The sequence below is a fragment of the Prenolepis imparis genome, unplaced genomic scaffold, assembly GCF_030444845.1.
Source record: "Prenolepis imparis isolate NDT839.2.m4 unplaced genomic scaffold, iyPreImpa1.0 SCAF_2, whole genome shotgun sequence".
Taxonomy (NCBI): Eukaryota; Metazoa; Arthropoda; class Insecta; order Hymenoptera; family Formicidae; genus Prenolepis; species Prenolepis imparis.
Genome location: NW_028141160.1, coordinates 6,855,202 through 6,874,117, shown reverse-complemented (window position 1 = coordinate 6,874,117; position 18,916 = coordinate 6,855,202). Strand labels below are relative to the sequence as shown.

The 18,916-nt window shown below is 33.4% G+C and overlaps 1 protein-coding gene across 1 annotated transcript; it reads left to right on the top strand.

Moving 5' to 3' along the window:
• The first annotated feature begins 17,067 nt into the window (after positions 1-17,067).
• Emc8-9 (ER membrane protein complex subunit 8/9) lies at positions 17,068-18,391 on the top strand. Its single transcript, XM_083058494.1, has 5 exons — positions 17,068-17,323; positions 17,586-17,662; positions 17,728-17,797; positions 17,879-17,973; positions 18,063-18,391. Exons 1-5 carry the CDS (start codon positions 17,120-17,122, stop codon positions 18,232-18,234), a joined length of 618 nt encoding a protein of 205 aa, XP_082914620.1. The 5' UTR covers positions 17,068-17,119; the 3' UTR covers positions 18,235-18,391.
• Positions 18,392-18,916: the final 525 nt, after the last annotated feature.

The following is an 18,916-nucleotide window of genomic DNA, read 5'->3' as shown; positions in this document are numbered from 1 at the left end:
GGACGAGTGTCGGGAGGGTTGAAAAGAGTGGGAGAGGACCAGAGGATGGGAAGGGAAGAGAAAGAAAGGAAGAGAAAGAGAGAGAGAGAGAGAGATACACAGAATAGAATGGGTTAATGTAGGATCTCGCGCGATTACTTGACGATTATTTTTACCGAATGTTCCGTGAAATCCACGCGCAACAGTATACACAAATCACACGCAAGATCGCATAAATAAACGAGTGTCGTAAATTTAAATAAACAAATTATGAGATGCGAGAAAAATGGCACGTCGGAAGAGATCTCAACGGGACATGAGAAACAGATGCTTTACTGCAGGGAGGGGGAAACGTGTTTCTATAAAAATATATTTTATGCGTATGATATATAGGTAATATTTGCTTATAATTATAAAAATTTATAATAATAAAATCCGTGCAAATCACACATCCAGTCGTACATTTATATCCATCGTATATACCGAGTGTCCCATTTTAAAGGACCCACTCAAATATCTCAGAAGCACTTCGTTAAATCAAAAAATGTTACAAAAGTTATAGGGTTTCGAGGGGGACATAACATAGTAATATTCATATGACCTTGGGCGGCGTCTCCAAGATCAAGTGAAGGTGAGAATAAATTTTTTAAATGGAAACCCATATTTTTTATTATAACATCTTTTTCTACTAATTAATTTGAACAACTTTTATCTGAAGCATTTTTTTATTTTCTTCAAAATTCATTCTCACCTTCATTAACCTTGGAGACGCCGCCCAAGGTCAAATGAATATTACTATATTATGCCCCCCTCGAAACCCTACAACTTTTGTAGGAAACATTTTTCGATTTAACGCAGTGTTTCTGACAATGAGATATTTGAGTGGGTCCTTTAAAATGGGACACCTGGTATATTTATTACGAAACGCGTATACGGAAAGATTCGAGGAAATCCCTCCCAAATATTCCGCAAAATTTCCGAGAGAGCCTGGAAAAAAAACGAGTCTAACACGGTACAGTGACAATTAAAAAAAAAAAAAGAAAAAAGAAAGAAAGAGAAAGAGGAAACCGTTCGAGAAGAGACGCAGCGACTACAATTAAGGCAGTCAACCCGTGGCTGGCTGACTCGTTCCATTGAGGGAATTGGCCTGCGCAGGCAGCGAACTATCGAGCAGAATTGAGAGTCGGCAAGGAGATTTCGCAGATTATCAAGCATCAGTTGCCGGGAAGAATAAGCAACCGCCAACCGTCATTTAACTTTAACGCTCCAACTGCCCAGCTCCGTCCCCGGGTTACCCCGAGGGCTTCCGCCGATCCATGCTAATTAAATCTGCCTACGTATATATATATATATATATATATATATATATATTTCATCCTCTTCACCACCCCCCCCCCTCTCTCTCACTCTCTACTACTTGCGTCCTACAGCGCGAATTCTCGGACGAAGTTGTTCCAACGAGTCTCAAACACGCTATTTATGCGCACACGATAAACTAGGTGCTCTCACTTTCGCCTCGATTCATTTCTGCTCCTGTCGCATATTAAGCCCATCGCTCCCACCATTCGCAAATTAACCCTCCAGAGTCCATCTTTTATTTTCCGAATTCGTATACTTTTTTTACGGTGTACAAATGAGTGTAAAATATGATTTCGAAATTAGAGAGAATTTGACTGAATTGTAAAAAGAATATTGATAATAATAGATCTGCATAATTTTACATTTTTTTTCTGCGGTCTGGAAAAGAAGAATAGTTTCTAGTATAGTTTTTTGTACGCCGAATCCGCAAGACAAAGTAACTTATCACGTCAGATTTTCGAGAAATGAGGGATTTCAAACTCTCCAAAAGATGCGTTTTTCATCATGTTTGAAAATCCATGGCAGGCAAACCCGACAAGCAAGAGACTTTGGAAAGGGTTCAAATGAAAGCTTGAACATTGTACTTTAATATAAAAATATCGAATCTTGTACCGGTACATCGAACCTTAAGCACGCTTTATTTTATAGTGGAGTCGCACTGTGTCAAGTAGAACGAATGCCTTATGTAGTCCGACAGCAAGATTATTGCTAATAGTGAATTTAATGAATAAGAATGATCATATTTTGTAAAAAATTATTTATTTAACTTGGGTAAACAATTATTGTTTAAACAATTTGTGAAAACAATATTTTGAATTGTGCGACATTTCAATCTCATATGTGTATTGAATCTATATGATTGAAATTTTTACTGTTTCACTCCTATCTGCGATAAAAGGTACAATATTTTTATATTAAAATACAATGTTTTATTTAAGCCCTTTCCGAAGTCTCTTGTACATCAAGTTCGTCAGCTAAAAATTTTCAAAAATGGTCAAAAACGCATTTTTTGGAGATTTTAACTTTATTTTTTTCTAAACCCTGACACTACTCTTCATTTCTAGGTCGCAAAATCAGACCTATGTAATTGAAAATAGATATAAAATATAAAATATTAAGACAACATAATACACGGAGGGAAAAGAGTGAACCTCGCAGAGAAGATACCTTTATTTTATTATAAAGTAAATGCGTTATTCGTATCTCATTCGGACAATTTTCATCCCCTTTTTAGACTACTTTCCTTTCGATGTCAGCAGTCGGAACTGTGTCTTAGCGATGGTATTCTCTTATTCATTTGATTCAGCTATACGGCTTACACTCGACGAAGCACAGGGTAAAGCGCAAGAGTATGTGTTATTCGTTTCCACAATAGCGTCATTGTTGGAGCATTGTGCTTCCACCCCATTCCGTAGATTCGTCGCGAACACTTTACCTCCTACTCCTGGACCGTTCACAAATACACACGCACCAAGCTTGCTTTACACGCACGAGATCCTCTTTTCTCCAGTTTCTTCGTCGCCTTCTTCCTCTTTTTCTTCCTCTACATCTTCCTCACCTGCTACTCTCTCTTTCTATCTATCTATTTATGTCTCCTATCACGCTTTGCCCATTATCGCACATCAGGAAAGAAGGGTTCCTTACATCACTGATATCGATTACTCGCCGCGATCGGTTCGTGATAATTTTTTTAACAACTTTTGGCAAAAAATTACCCTTCCGCGCCGGACTTGTTTTTTATAATTCATGATCGCGGACGTTATTGGCGAAAGAGTTGGTCGATTTGCCTCTTTAATCGCTAAGATATAAGGGAGGGAAAAAAGTCTTTCTTTTTATAAAATTTCAACAAGCAACGAAGCACAATACCCCAGAATGGTCGCCGGTATTTCCCGGCTATAGCGAAAGTTGCGAATATAAACGCGCGCGCTCGGGCGACCATAAACCCCGCGAATTACTATGTGGCTGTTCGCAGGAACGATGCCTGATTAACGACGGCGCGCGGCGCGACATTGTGTCCCAGGGTTGCTCGGAAAGGGGACAACGGACAGTAATGCGCTCATCTCTCAGGCACAATAGAACAATGCGTGCCATAAGTAAAACGCGTCCACTTTCACGAAATACGCGCGCACGCGGGCGTAGGTGTGCGTGCGTGTGTGTACATTGTGCTATCGACTGCGCTACGAAGCTCGCTTGCGCGTATTCTTTAAGTATTGTTACACCCTGCAAGCACTTTTGTATAATGGCTTTTCTCAGATTCTTCAGACGAGTTTCAAATGTATTGCGTATAGTAATACGAAAAATATAGGAAACTTATATCTTTTTATTATATAGCACTTTATTACATATATGCGTAGGTCGTTCATAAAGTTCATAAAGTTCGTTTGCTTATAAGGAAAAGAATGATGTGGTTGAAACTGTGCATAAAATTTTTGAAAATTAATATATGTTATAATTTTATAAAAATTGATTTTATAAATTAATAAACTTCTTATAAATTTTATTAATTTTTAATAAAATGGAAATGTGAATTTTGCAAAATTCATTATAGAAAAAGACTAATATGCGCACAGTTTCAATCACTTTATTCTTTTCCTTGTAAACCTTTCCTTTAAAAGTACGAACTTTATGAACGATTTTTGTATATGTATATATGTCATAGTGCGTAAAATATTTCTGGGCCGAATTATCAATAAGATGTTATTCGACCTTGGTCTAGCGCGCGATTGTTGACGTACTTCGGTTTTATTATCATTCACGCGCCGATGCTTGAATAGGAAAAAAAATATAATGCGAGACATTCCAAATTCCTTTTCCAAATGCGATCAATATCGAAAAAACTATTTGTTACGATAATATGATTAATAAATAAGTGATTTCTACAATTAATGTGTAATTATATATATCGCAATGATAGGTTTTCAAACGCATTTTTCGCGTAATTTATTCATTTAATTAAGTAAGAATCAAAGTGACTGATAAATCTAAATTATAAATTATCATTTCGTTGCAATCTTTACGGTCAATAATTACAAAAAGATATTTAGTCAAATATATTTCCAGTGGTTTAGCGTTTTTAATTTTTTGACGATTTAAATGTAATTTAATTTGAGAACGCGCAGTAAAATAATCGAATCACAGGATCAATAAATAAAATAAGGACAAGGGTCCATGATACGTTAATTGTCAAAAATAATTAATCTCTATATTTTGAAATATTTATATAATTTAAAATTTAAAATATACAGAGTGTCCGGTGATAATCGCCTCTCGTGTGCAGATAGAGCGGGTCAAACGAAGGAAAGTCTTATATCGTTTTGCGATCTTCGCAATAATTAATTAAAGAAGTTAATTAATTTAAAAAAAGTCAATTCGTTCGAGTACAAGTGCGTGACGAGAAGAGACATCTCAATGGATGGGGCGATTATCCGGACATCCTGTGTAAATATTTTTTATTCAAATCTCTCATTTGGATTTTCCCAAACAAAAAGAAGTTGGCGCTTGGCAATGAGATAATTATAAGTTGCTGACAAACAAAAAGAATCCAACGCACGACCCACCGTCAATGCGTGAAAACAATGAGGAGAAGAAAGAGACGCTATCGCGTAACAATGTGGACAATGGATGATGGCTTCAACGAGAAAGAGAGAAAAGAAGAGAGGAAAAAAGAGAGGAGCGAGCAAGATTTGCGAAAAATGCGAACATAAGATAAAACAAAGCAGAGAGAGAGAGAGAGAGAGAGAGAGAGAGAGAGAGAGAGAGAGAGAGAGAGAGAGAGAGAGAGAGAGAGAGAAAGAGAGAGAGAGAGAAGACTACTGTGAAGAATTTAGTTACCTAATATTTTTTCTGATGTTTCTTTGAGTGACCAATTGTTATCCTGATGAACGCGAGAGATGTGGTCGAAAACATTATTAATGCATTAAATATGAGAAGCTTTTATCTCATATATATATTATTTATACATTTAATATCTCATATATATATATATTATTTTCATCGTATCCTCTCACATAGAATATTCCCTTAATTAAATCGAATCGCTTGTGTAAAAACGCGTTCGACGATCGACACTTTATAACAGACGAGTCAAGTCGAGAGAGAGAGAGAGAGAGAGAGAGAGACCCGATGACCTCAAACCTCCAGGCGCTTTTAATCATCGCGCATCTGGATAACAAAAAGGGAGACGGTTAAGGTGCATCCACGACGACGACGCGGCAAAGCGGAGCTACCACGTGAACGGGTCCGTCTACGATGAGCTTTATGATTGAAAGAGAGAGCGGTGGGATGGGTTAACAATGTGTGGGAGCGAGAAGGAGAATGTCAAGTGGACATTGTTGACGGTGACAATGCCGCTGAAATTGCCGGAGGACAAAGAGGTCTTATGATGATGCTGCTGGCGAGCGAGCGAGCGAGCGAATAGAGCGAGTTGCTCGTGGACAGGGACACCACTGTATTCTCCCGCTTCACCCTTTGCCACCAATCTGCCCTCCCTCCCTCCCTCCTCTCCGCCCTTTTCAACCCCTTTCTCCACAACGCTTCTTCGCCACTTCCCGCTTCCTCTTCCCCCGCGCATTATCTGTCATTCTCGAATACTCCGGTATTCCGATATCACGTGTGCGGCATCTTTACTCACGAATCAGTCGCCATCATTCATTAACCCTTTATACCGTCCCTCCTTTAGTACGATCTGATTCGAGAGAGAGAGGTATCTCTTCCGATAATTTAATCATATGTAAAATAATAAAAAGCTCTGATATATAAATACAAATTCAGATATGAAAAGGGCTAGGCGCAGATATTAGGGGTGCCATAAAATTATTTTTAAATTCATCTATATACTTATTTTGAACGTTTCAGTCCTTCCTTTGGGCATCCTCAACATATATAGCAAAAAATTTACGTGTATAAATTCGCGCATCCTCGTCCTACATCTTTTATAAGTCCTCACAAATAATTTTAAGTATATTAAAATATAACTTTTATATTAGAATATAATTTTAATTATATTAATGAAATTAATTTATAATTATTTATAATATTATAAATTAATATATAATTAATAAAATTAATTTATAATATTTATTTATAATATTATAAATTAAATATATAATTAATAAAATTAAATGTAATATATAATAAAATTAATTATTAATTATATGTACTTATAACAAGTGTTGAGTGTATTTTTTCGATAATAGAGTAGCTTTCTGGACTATCATGCTTTAAATAAAAAAAATTGACGAGAATGCGCATTGTTACAAAAAATTCAAACAATTAAATGTATAAAACAAATCATCATACTCGATCGAGCGACTTCCTTTAATGTCGTTATTCCCTCAGGAAGGACCTGAACCTTTCTACGGAGATAGTTCGTGACCTTTTGCGCGAGCGGAAGAAATTAATCGCAGTTATCTTTTCATTCGAGTCTCTATAATCTTCCTGTAAATAACACTGCAAATGTAATTAACTGTGCATTTATTGAATTAATCGCAATAAAAATGTTAACAGATAATTGAAGATTCTTCGCGCGCTTGATATTAAAAATATACTAAAAAATTCTCAAAATTTACGCATATTACATATTTTATCGCGAAAATATGTAATTAAATCGGAGAGAAAGAATCAAATCGAGAAGTAAAAATTCTTTTTCTTCCAGGGGATAAATATTTCAGGTACGTGAAATTTTCAAGGCCGATTTTGCGTACGCTCTTTCATCTACGTGCTACATTATCGCAAATACACGCCTATACTAATACACGTATATTCAAGAGGGTTTATATGTATATAGTATATATGTATATGCATATATATAAAATATATATATATATATATATATATATATATATATCGCCAACGTTCCTTGCTTTCATTCGTTCGCGGAAAGAAGTAAAGAGCTTTGTCGCCGCGGCATCAAAAGCTTGAATAACGCGACGATGAAAGAAGGAAGTATCGGTACAAGAAACTGCACAGTGAATACTGAAAAGAATGTTGTCGCGAGGAGAGGAGGGTGGATGAGGGGGATGAAAGAGTTAAGAAAGAGCGGGAGCGAGCGACATTGCGAAAAAAAGGAGAGACAGATAGTAAGATAGGCAGAAAGAGAACGAGAGGGGATGACGAGAGGAAAAAAGAGGGATGCGCTCTCTCTGAGAAGAAAACCTTTTGAGGGAAAGTGATGAGCATTTCTGTGAGAGATCTAATACGAGAGCGTCGAGAGATAGAGAGAGAGACATCAGGAAAAATTAAAATATATCTTATAAAATTAGCGCCGCACGTCTCTTATATGTATAAGTTATCCCGTTGAAAGAAATGGTTGTTATTTTATTACAATATAGGTGTTGTGTTTTTTTATCAAAATTTAGAAATAGATTGATCGATTTTCATTATCTTTCGAAAATGATTCCTATAAACTGAAGAAAGCATTGAGAAATATTATGTAAGATACTTCAAGTAATATTCTCAAAGCATTTAGAGCAAAATTGTACCAACAAATTGAAACGCGAATTATGGATTTATAAAGGCCGATTTTTTTAATAAAAAATAAAACTTTATTACAAGATTTCGATTAATTTTTAATTAATTAATTTTAAAATTTATAATTGAGATAGAGAAATTTCTATATTATTTATATCTTTGTATTTGTATGAAATAATGCTAATAAAAGAAATTTTCAAAACAAAAATTTAATCAAATCTTTAAGAAACGCAAATAATATTTTAATAAGCAAATGATTTTCATTATTTTTCGAAAATGATTCCTATAAACTTAAGAAAGCATTGAGAAATATTATGTAAGATACTTCAAGTAATATTCTCAAAGCATTTAGAGCAAAATTGTACCAACAAATTGAAACGCGAATTATGGATTTATAAAGGCCGATTTTTTTAATAAAAAATAAAACTTTATTACAAGATTTCGATTAATTTTTAATTAATTAATTTTAAAATTTATAATTGAGATAGAGAAATTTCTATATTATTTATATCTTTGTATTTGTATGCAATAATGCTAATGAAAGAAGTTTTCAAAACAAAAATTTAATCAAATCTTTAAGAAACGCAAATAATATTTTAATAAGCAAATGATTTTCATTATCTTTCGAAAATGATTCCTATAAACTTAAGAAAGCATTGAGAAATATTATGTAAGATACTTCAAGTAATATTCTCAAAGCATTTAGAGCAAAATTGTACCAACAAATTGAAACGCAAATTATGGATTTATAAAGGCCGGTTTTTTTAATAAAAAATAAAAGACTTTATTACAAGATTTCGATTAATTTTTAATTAATTAATTTTAAAATTCATAATTGAGATAGAGAAATCTTTATATTATTTATATCTTTGTATTTGTATGCAATAATGCTAATGAAAGAAGTTTTCAAAACAAAAATTTAATCAAATCTTTAAGAAACGCAAATAATATTTTAATAAGCAAATAAACTTTTTTGTGAAAAAATATAAATTTTTTATAATAAAATAAAAATTTTATTATATTAATTTTTATAATCCAACCCTCTTTTCTCTTAGATTCGAGTTCATGCTCTAATATTTTTTTCTTTTCTTAATTTCTCGACTTTTAATTTATGCTCTAAAAAACATTGTTTCTGAATTAAGTTTAATTTTTTGCTTTAATTAAATTAAATTTTAGTTAGTTTAATGACGTTTTGTTTGCATCGCGTCTGCGCAAGTAAACTTGCCAACTTAAGTTTAACCAAGATTTAACTGATCTGTCCTCAACGTAAAATGGAAAAACGAGTAACATATGATTTATAGATTAAGGAACGTTTCGTTAAACTAGTAGTTTAAGCCACATATGATCGAAAAACCAGCCTTCGGGTTCTCTTGTTTCAGAGAGACTTTTACCTTGAATGTCTCGTTTATATGCGGTTCGAAAATACAGAAAAGATGTACAAAAGTATCGCGACGTGTCTATAGAAGAGTTTTAGGTTTATCATTGTTGATTTTAATTGTACGAATATTTGGTAATGACATATTATATACATATATAATATAGGAAAATTTTAAATTTTATATGATAAAATTTATTTTTGTAATTTTATTTATGAATTTGATAATTTTATTTAATAAAAAAAATATATTTTATTATAATATATGTTTTTTTTAAGTATTAGATTTATATTTAAGTTTATATTTAAGAATATTTTATGAATTAATTTAAGATTAATATTTGGAAGGGAAGTGTAAATAGTAACAATAAATGCCGGATGGAAAGGCAAGCGGCGGAACACATCAGAAAGAATTGCTGCACTGACAAATGCCGTCTCTATACGTATACATATATATATACATACATATATGTATATGCATCGGATGCGTCTACGTCTTTCGCGTCTGATTGTCGACGCTAGCGGTCGTCGCGTCTCTCTAGCGAAAAGAGAAGCCGTTTCCAGCAGCGTTCCTGCATTCTGTTGCGAAGAGCGGTGGGCGAAACAATGTAGCTTTTGTGGGGCAAAAGAAACGGGCAGAGCCCGCCTAAAGAGAAAAGCTAAGAGCGATTGAAATACGCTCGTACATGTCTCTTTCCCTCCTCCCCTTCCTCTCCCGTTTTATTCCCTCCTCTTTCGAAATCTCGCCACCCTTGTTTCCGCGCCTTTTATATTTTGTATTACAATAAATGTGTGTAAAATGTATAAATGTGTATGCGTCGCGCACACAAGTACGTATCTATATACAATGAATTCGTATAAAGTTAAATGTGCCGCGCTAAAAGGACCTGGACACATAATTTTCCCAAATTTCTCCCTGCAAAAAGCAAAATCTCTCTGTCAAACTTGCGAATTAATGAACGTGAACTTGAAGATCGTCGAAACTGTAACTGGAAAAGAATTTAGGAAGGGGTTGGAGAAGGGGGCGAAAGGGTGTAAGGCCAAAAGAATGGGAAAGCAACGACGAGGACCACAGAAGAACGGCGCGGTCGGCAATTGAGGGGGTGGTTATAGGGGGCAAAAGGGGGGTATGTGTCGAAGAAGCGAGTATTGGTAGACGCAGATCGAAAAGGAATGGGGGGGGAAGAGGGGGCAAGAGAAAGAGAGGGACCGAGGGGAGCAGCACATAGGGAGGCGGTATGGGGGTGGTTGCAGGTTGGTAGTCAAGACTGCCTTCAGATTTCCAGAGTGAAGCATTGTGTTCCGAAGGCGCATTGTCCTCGCGTCGGCGGGAACTCGACAATGCCGAGTCCGTAAGTTAGTAACCCTACCGTAAAAACTTATCTCTCTCTCTCTCTCTCTCTCTCTCTTCGCCCCCCTCTCCCGAACCTCCGCCACGACCTCCAGCCTCCGTGATTCCGTTCGATTTCCAACCTCCGCGTCCCGATACCCCGCGATTCTTCCCTACCTCCCCCTCCCCCGCCCCCTCTTTATTGGCGCATTCTCGACCCTGAGTCCCGGCGTTCCAGAAGACGCCGTATCCCCCTGCCCTCTTTCCCTCCCTCTCTTTCTCGTCGGGTTACGACAGAACAATTCCGCGCCGCGGAGTCCTCCTTCTTGCGGATTCAAACCGTTTCGCGTAGCGAATTCTCGTGGACGAGCATCCTCTCGTTTTCTCTGTCAACGAGTACTTTTAACCTTTCGCGGTCCGAGTGTAGCCTTCCAGGTACATACAGTATTCGGTATTGTGTGGTCTATAAATGCGCGATCGAGGCACCTGAATATATATTGTTATTATTATAACAGATTATATTAGCAAAGTATGGATGGCATATTATTTCGTTACTAAAAAACGCCCATTAATAGTAAAAATAAATAATTTGAATTGTTGCATTTCATCACCATTATATTTTAATAGCATAGTTATCTTTTGGTCGTATTTGTCATATTTTACTTTATTTGGTCGTATTTTACTTTCTTTCATTGAGACTGTTTAAAGTCATATAATTATATTCTAGAAAAGGTATGCTGCTTTTGCATTGATTTTTTTCTTTAACATATTTTGTGAATAAAATTCTTTGAATAATTATTTTATTATTTGCAATTATTTTATTTTCAATATATTATTAGAAATTATTTGATTATTTGATTATTATTTCAATAACACAAAAATAAAATAAAATATTAATATAAACTATATGTATATAAATAAATTAAATTAAATTCTTAGTTGTAAAATAAAATATGTTTCTTGTATAAGTACTTTTATATTATTTTTCGTATTGAATTATTTTATTTTGTAATATAAAATTATTCAAATAAAATCGGACCTGCTAGAACATAATTGTGGACCGCAAAAGGTTAAACTGAACTTTGACATTGTAGCTTCTACGATATGAATCGAATTATACGTCTTATTGTTAGAGCATCTCTCTCATGCAAAAAAAAGTCGCAATTATTGGAGGAATTAATTTTCTTTCGATAATTATAATTATAATTGAAGGAAACACAAGACTTTCTCTGTTTCAATTATTTCGCTTATATTACTATTATGTTTTTGTTGACCGATGACTTCTCATGTGAACTAACTAATGATAATAGTAACTACGCAGCCGGCAAAGTGTTAATTGTATCGATGATTCGAGAATATCGCGGGGAAGCGAGCACAATGAAGCACGGCGGCGCGCGATTCCGAGAGTCGGAAGTGAACGTTCCGGGGAGCGGATACAAACATCAAGGGTTGGCGGGTGGTCCTCTCCTCTCTCTCTCTTTCTCTGTCCCATCTCATTGGAGAACTCAAGTTGCTGGCCAGCCGGACAACGCGCGGTCGCCGGACAAAGCTCCTCTAATTGTCCCCATCAGCGGCGAAGAATGGACCGCGGGCCTGCCTCTGACAATTTCATTTGTAATTTACATAAGGCTTATTAAAATCACAATGAACGAGGAGACGTCCGCCGTTGCTGCGCCGCGCGACGATGACCGATAACGAGGATGACCCGCGATCGCATCCTCTTCCAAAACTGTTTATCGTATTTATGAAGGATATAATCGCAGAGAGTGACGTCAATTTTCCTATATATTTTTGTACTTTTTCTCGCAAAATCCTCCCTTTCTTTCAAACCCATTCATGTAATTGAGTTTATCTTCTTGGAAGAATAGAGAGAAGAGAATATAAATTTTTTATGGAAACCCGAAATACAATTCTAATTTCTAAAATTTACAAAAAGATGATTCAAAGAGTATTTTTTAAATAATTTTTCAGTTTTCACAAGTAATTAACTATATGTATAATCGTTTTCTTATTATTTTCGTCCCTTGAAATAAATCTTTGAAAAGCTATTCATGTATGAAAGAATTTATAACAATTTAAACTTTTTTTTTGCAGTACTTTCGTTTGTTTTGCTCACACAATAATCATTTACATTTAGAATGTAATTTCTTTTGAATCTTTTTATTTTTTTTTGTCTCCTAAAATAAATTTTTGCAAAGCTATTAATATATGAAAGAATTTATAAAGAATTTATCTTTTTAAAAGAGCAAAGAAAAGAGTATATATATTTTTTATTTAAACCCGAAATAAAATTCTAATTTTTTAAATTTACAAAAAAGATGGTTTAAAGCATATATTTTTCAAATAATTTTTCAATTTTAATGAATGGATAAATACGTGAATCATTTATTTTTATTTTTCTTATTTCTTTATGTCTCCTGCAATAAATCTTTGAAAAACAATTCATGTGTAAAAGAATTTATAATATGTAAATTTATAATGTGTGTATGAAAGAATTTATTTCAAACAATCTAAATTTTTCTTCTTGCATAAGTCCATTTATTTTATTTGCATACTAATGATTTACATTTAGATTCTTCGCTTTCTTTTTTTTTAACATCTGAAAAAATATAGGTATCTCATTTTAAGTAAAAATTTCTAAGGATATAAGCAAAAATTATTAATGAAACTGCATTTCGATCTAGCACTATAAGTACTTATAAAAACTAAATTTCACTGACTGATAAAAAAGAAAAAATTTCTTTTGATTGATCAAACAAACAACGTCAATTCAAAATAATTAATTAATTAATTAATTGTGATTGATTAATTAATTCCTGATTAATTCTTCTAATTAATTAAGGACTTACTGTTACACCTCTTTTTCTTTTCCTAAATCAAAACATTTATTAACTTTTATATCTCTGAAAAATATTTCTTAGTCTTTTATCCTAAAATTTATTTTATATATTTTTTTATATTTCTATACTATTTTAATTACATTATGAAATCTGTTTTTTTTTTTTACTTATATTTTGCGTTAACATTATAGTTTCTACTTTATATGACTACTTTTGAATCTATTTCTTTATCAGACTATCTATTTCTTTCTCTTACACAGAGAAAATTCTCTCAGTATACTATTCTCTATCTCTCTATCCTCGATTTCTTCCTTTTCTGAAAGAGAGCTCTCCCATTTTGCCAAAACTTTACAATATTGTGTATTTTTGTGCGTAAAACACGAATCTGTAAATTAAAATTGTCACTCTCAAGGAAAAAAGCTACAGTGGGTTCGTTCCCCCTCCCCATCCCGTAGAGAGACCGGATTTTAATTTATAGGTTCGTATTTTACGCACAAAAATACACAATATTATAAACGTGCTATATTGAGTTTATCTCGACATCCGGTCAATACTTAACATATGTACGTTGAAAAAAATCTCTATTATGATACACATTCAAAAATTAAACACATATATATAATTTATCTTAGTTTATTCATTTTAAGATGATGAATTTGTGATATGTATCTATTTATATATAATATTCTTAATTTGAAACTTTATATGATTAATTTGAGATTTCAATTCTTTTAATGTGTAAAATAAGTATAAAAATAAAAAAATAGTAAACTTACAATTGGATATCAAACAATTTGTAAGAATAAAAATAAGAATAAAAAGAATTTTACCGATGCATCTATTATGGCAAATTATATGATAATTAATTAAAGTTAATTAATTAAAATTTCAGAGAAAAAAGATTTTTTCCTAATTCTTTCATCTTATATATATGTATTAAAATATTTCTGATATAATTTTCACAAATACATTTTAAAATTTTTTTAAATAATTCAACACTCACCAATTTGAATTGAACCAATTGATGAACAACGGAATTGTAGACAATGTTGATCTGTAAAATACAAACATATAAATATTATACAAAACAATTATCAAAATATTTAAATCATTTATAATATTTCAAATCATTTTTTGAAATATTAAAATTAACTTGAGAGAAAATTTAATTTTAATTTTATTATAAATAGGTATTATAAATTAATTTATAAATATTTTATTATTATTATATATATAATATTATATATAATATATAAAAATTAATTAAATATAAATATTATATATATTAATTTTAATATTTCAAAAAATTATTCTATTAGGTATGCGCATAGTTAACTTTTTTATTCGTTAAGATATTTAAAAAACTATACAATTTGCAAAGAAATATTTTTTAAAGAAAGATAGAAATGTTTACAAAAAATATTTAAACTAAAATATTTTACAATTTACTTTTTAAATATTTTAATTAAAATATTTAATAGTAAAAGAATCTAGTTACGCATTACATAAATAATTTATATCTACATATTTCTGAAATATAATACAATGTAGAAATTGTATTTTACACATATATACAAATATTTATTATAAATTTTATTAAAAATTATTATATTTATTATTAAATATTCTAAGTATTTCAAAATATAAAATCTATGATATTTTACATCATTTCATTATTATATAACAATATAAAATGTGGATCATTACCGCGAAGATAAATGAATGATAATCTCACAAATAACAAATGAAAAGTTCAATAAATTATATATAAATTATATTTACCCTATCGTTGCTCCGCCGTTGCCCGATGCCTCCCCGGGCACCTCCTCGAAACACTTGCACTCGCGTTACTTACTTTTTCTCGTTCGCGACGCGCGGCGACGCCGTGGGTTTTAGCTATTACATTTTCGACGCGTTTCGGTAAAACGCGAGAATCGCGAGAGCTCATTCGCGCGCGAATAAAACCGAAGCTCTGTTTTCGCGTCGCCGCTTTTTTCAAGGCCCACTTATCGGAGGGCCTTACCGAACGACGATGACGACTTCCCCGCGACGCACTCAGGAGTCTTCCGCTTTTTCGGTTTGCGAGAGAGCAACGTACGACATTGAACATTGAAGTACCGTCGACAAAATGGCCGCGCGATCGTTGTCGTATTAGTCGATGCGATTTTTACGAGAATTACGAGCTTTGTCCGTGGCGTAACGATACTTCGACACGACGATGCGGAAGTGCGACCGGAAACGCGCAATCGCCCGCTTAGAATGCGCTCGACAACGTCGGAAAAGCCCGGAAATTTTCGCGTCGAAAGCGCCCGATAATTCTCGCGATCCGCCGTAGTAGACTCGCGTGCACGAACTTTCGGCGGCTCGAGCTGTGACGTCACGAGCTTTCGGGAGAAGGAATGAATATACGAACGTTGAGCGAGATTCGCGGCCGACGAGATGAATCTCGCGCGTGCGATCGCGACCGCGATGTCGGTACACGCGACGCGATCGTGCTTGTAAGATAATTAAAGACGTAAAGACGCAGAAATTAATATACTCACGTAACATACTCGTACTTTTACGGACCGACAATGAGCGTGAACGTTGACTACGAACGAGTGGAATAGTGGAAAGTGCACCAGAGGGCAGCAACACTCTAGATTGTGTTCGGAAATGGATTCACCTAGAGCGAAGTGCTTGATTGACCAATCAGGACAAAGGGATCCTCGGTCTCCGATTGGTCAAATTTTGCACTTTGACGGACAGATTCCGAACGCAGCTCTGAAGTTTCTTTTGACGTAACGTGGCGCCGTTTATGAATCGCTTGAGGATGAGTAAATTACTGTGTGAGATATTTATATTATATTATATTGTATTATATATACTGTATTTTTATATTGATATATTCAGTGTTGTTCTTAGATGATTTTAAAATTAGCTAGATAAAGATGAGATGAAAATATGTAAATTCATTTTAAATAAGATGAAGATGATTTTCTTTTAAATAATATATCTAGATAAAAGATAAAATTATATGGCGATTCATCTAGATAACTTCCGGATAATATTTTTAAGACCGCTTATGTAAACACAGTTATAAAAAAAAATGTAAATTATAAAAAGAATATAAAAATATAATTTATTTATAAATTTTTATCGCTTATCGCTTAAGTTCTCTAAACCAAAAACATCTGAACATTCATCTAGATAATTTAGTAAAGATAACACTTTTTTTCATCTTATTGTTAGATACATATAAATAATACATATTTTTATTATTTATATAAAGATAAGATGATGCCAAAATTTCATCTAGATAATCATCTATATAATTTTATTTAGATAACAGCAAACACTGGATTCTATTTGAAACGGGAGTATTATTTCGATTATTACATCAAAATTTTGATAAATAAAATTATATAGATGATTATCTAGATGAAATTTTGGCATCATCTTATCTTTATATAAATAATAAAAATATGTATTATTTAAATAATACATATATTTTTATTATTTATATAAAGATAAGATAATGCCAAAATTTCATCTAGATAATTTCATTTAGATAACAGCAAACACTGGATTCTATTTGAAACGGGAGTATTATTTCGATTATTACATCAAAATTTTGATAAAGTACATTCACAAAAGTTGCGCTATAGGAGTTTGTCACGTCGGGTCACGTGTTCGCCAGCCTGACAGCTGACAATCCGCAATGTTGGCAGCACCGATTCGCACTTCTGTCTCCTCGCGTCCGCTCGCGTTTTCAGTGCACACTTGACGATGACGAATGTTTTCTTTTCGCCTCGCGCGTATTGTAAGATCATTTTACACGCAACCAAATATCCGCATTGCGCGATCAATGGCTTGTTGCTCGGCAAACAAAAGAGCAAGGACGGCAGGGCGGATCTGTACATCGAGGACGCGATACCTTTATTCCATATATGCCCACATGTTTCCCCAATGGCGGAAATAGCGCTTACTTTGGTAAATATTTTACGAGCCTCCTTGACGCGATCATTATTTTCGCTAAATTTTATGGCCTACTGTATTAGTCGACTCATATACCTTGATAGGTGTCATAATCGATATGTGTCGTGGACGTGGCAATGTCCTAACCTATATCACATGATGAGCTGTCATAATAAGAGAGCAATTTATTTATTTTTTTTTTTTATTTGAAGTCTGTCCTTTTAGAATAATCGCAGTAATAATATGACATCTCATTCAATGATGTTTAATGTTGCAGGTGGACCAGTTAGCTGCTAGCAAAGGCCTTATCCTGGCAGGTTATTACCTGGCCAACGAGAATATAAATGATTTAAGGTACCTTGATATTTTTCTTGAGCCTAATATTCTATTACTGATTCATTTGTGTGTTCTTTCTACAGTACAGACAGACCAGCTCACAGAGTAGCGGATAAAATCGCAGATAACTTTAATAGCGCATTGCTCATAGTGGTATGTTTACTAAGATTGTTACATCAACACGTGTTTTATATTTTTATTTCTATTTCTACAAATCTTATTGCTTTTTCCCAGGTGGATAATCGAGAGGTGACTCTAGGTATGGGATCTAGTCCATTGAGAATTTCGCAGATCGTAGATGGAAAATGGAAACCAAAGGATAAAGCAAAGTAATTTATACATTTTTAATATCATTTTAATTCTTGGAAGCTCATACATTTTATTCAGATATTAAAACGTCACGTTTATTCTGTTACAGTATAATTTATGAAGGAGGTGTTGCACACACAGATGCTATGTATTCGTTACTGAAGGCGGAGGAGTACAGGAATCTGGTTGATTTTGATAACCATCTCGATAATATTACCCTTGATTGGCAAAATCAGAAACTTAATAAAATTATCGATGAGGCTGTCGACAAACATAAATAGAAACAAGACTATGCAACCATTCCACACACAAATCATACAAAGATTGTTTTATTTATATGTTACGTTGCACTCTCTATCTGTATTTCATTCACTGTATGCAAAGTAACAGATGTATATATGCTATAGAATTTATAAATGAATATCACCTGTTTTTCAATCATGAAGTTTTACTTCTACCTGTCATACTGCAATCTCTTGCTTTAGAACTTTATATCGACGATTTTTCGAACAGAGATGTTACTAAAATACTTGATTTCTGGGTGCTCACCGTGTGTTTTCTCGCCTCTGACGTCACGATTCCGACATGGTCGACAAGGTACCAGGAGCCTTAATATATATTTTTTATTGTGTATATAATATATATTTCCTACAAAAATACATTCGAAGAATCTATAAGATATTTAAATAAATTTCATAGATTATAAAATATTTAATCAAAGTAAGAGTAATTGCAACATAATTTGAAATACACGTCGAAAGAAATTTTTGTTTACTGACCGATTAGATACATATACAGGGTGTCCCAGAATGATGGGGACTAAATTCGTGTGCAGATTCCTCGGATTATTTGGAGACGATTTTTCCTCAGCAAAAATGTCGAGACACCAATAATTTTCGAGTTATAAGCGATTGAAAATAAAGGGTTTTTCGCAAACTAACTTGTGGAAATAAAATAATAATA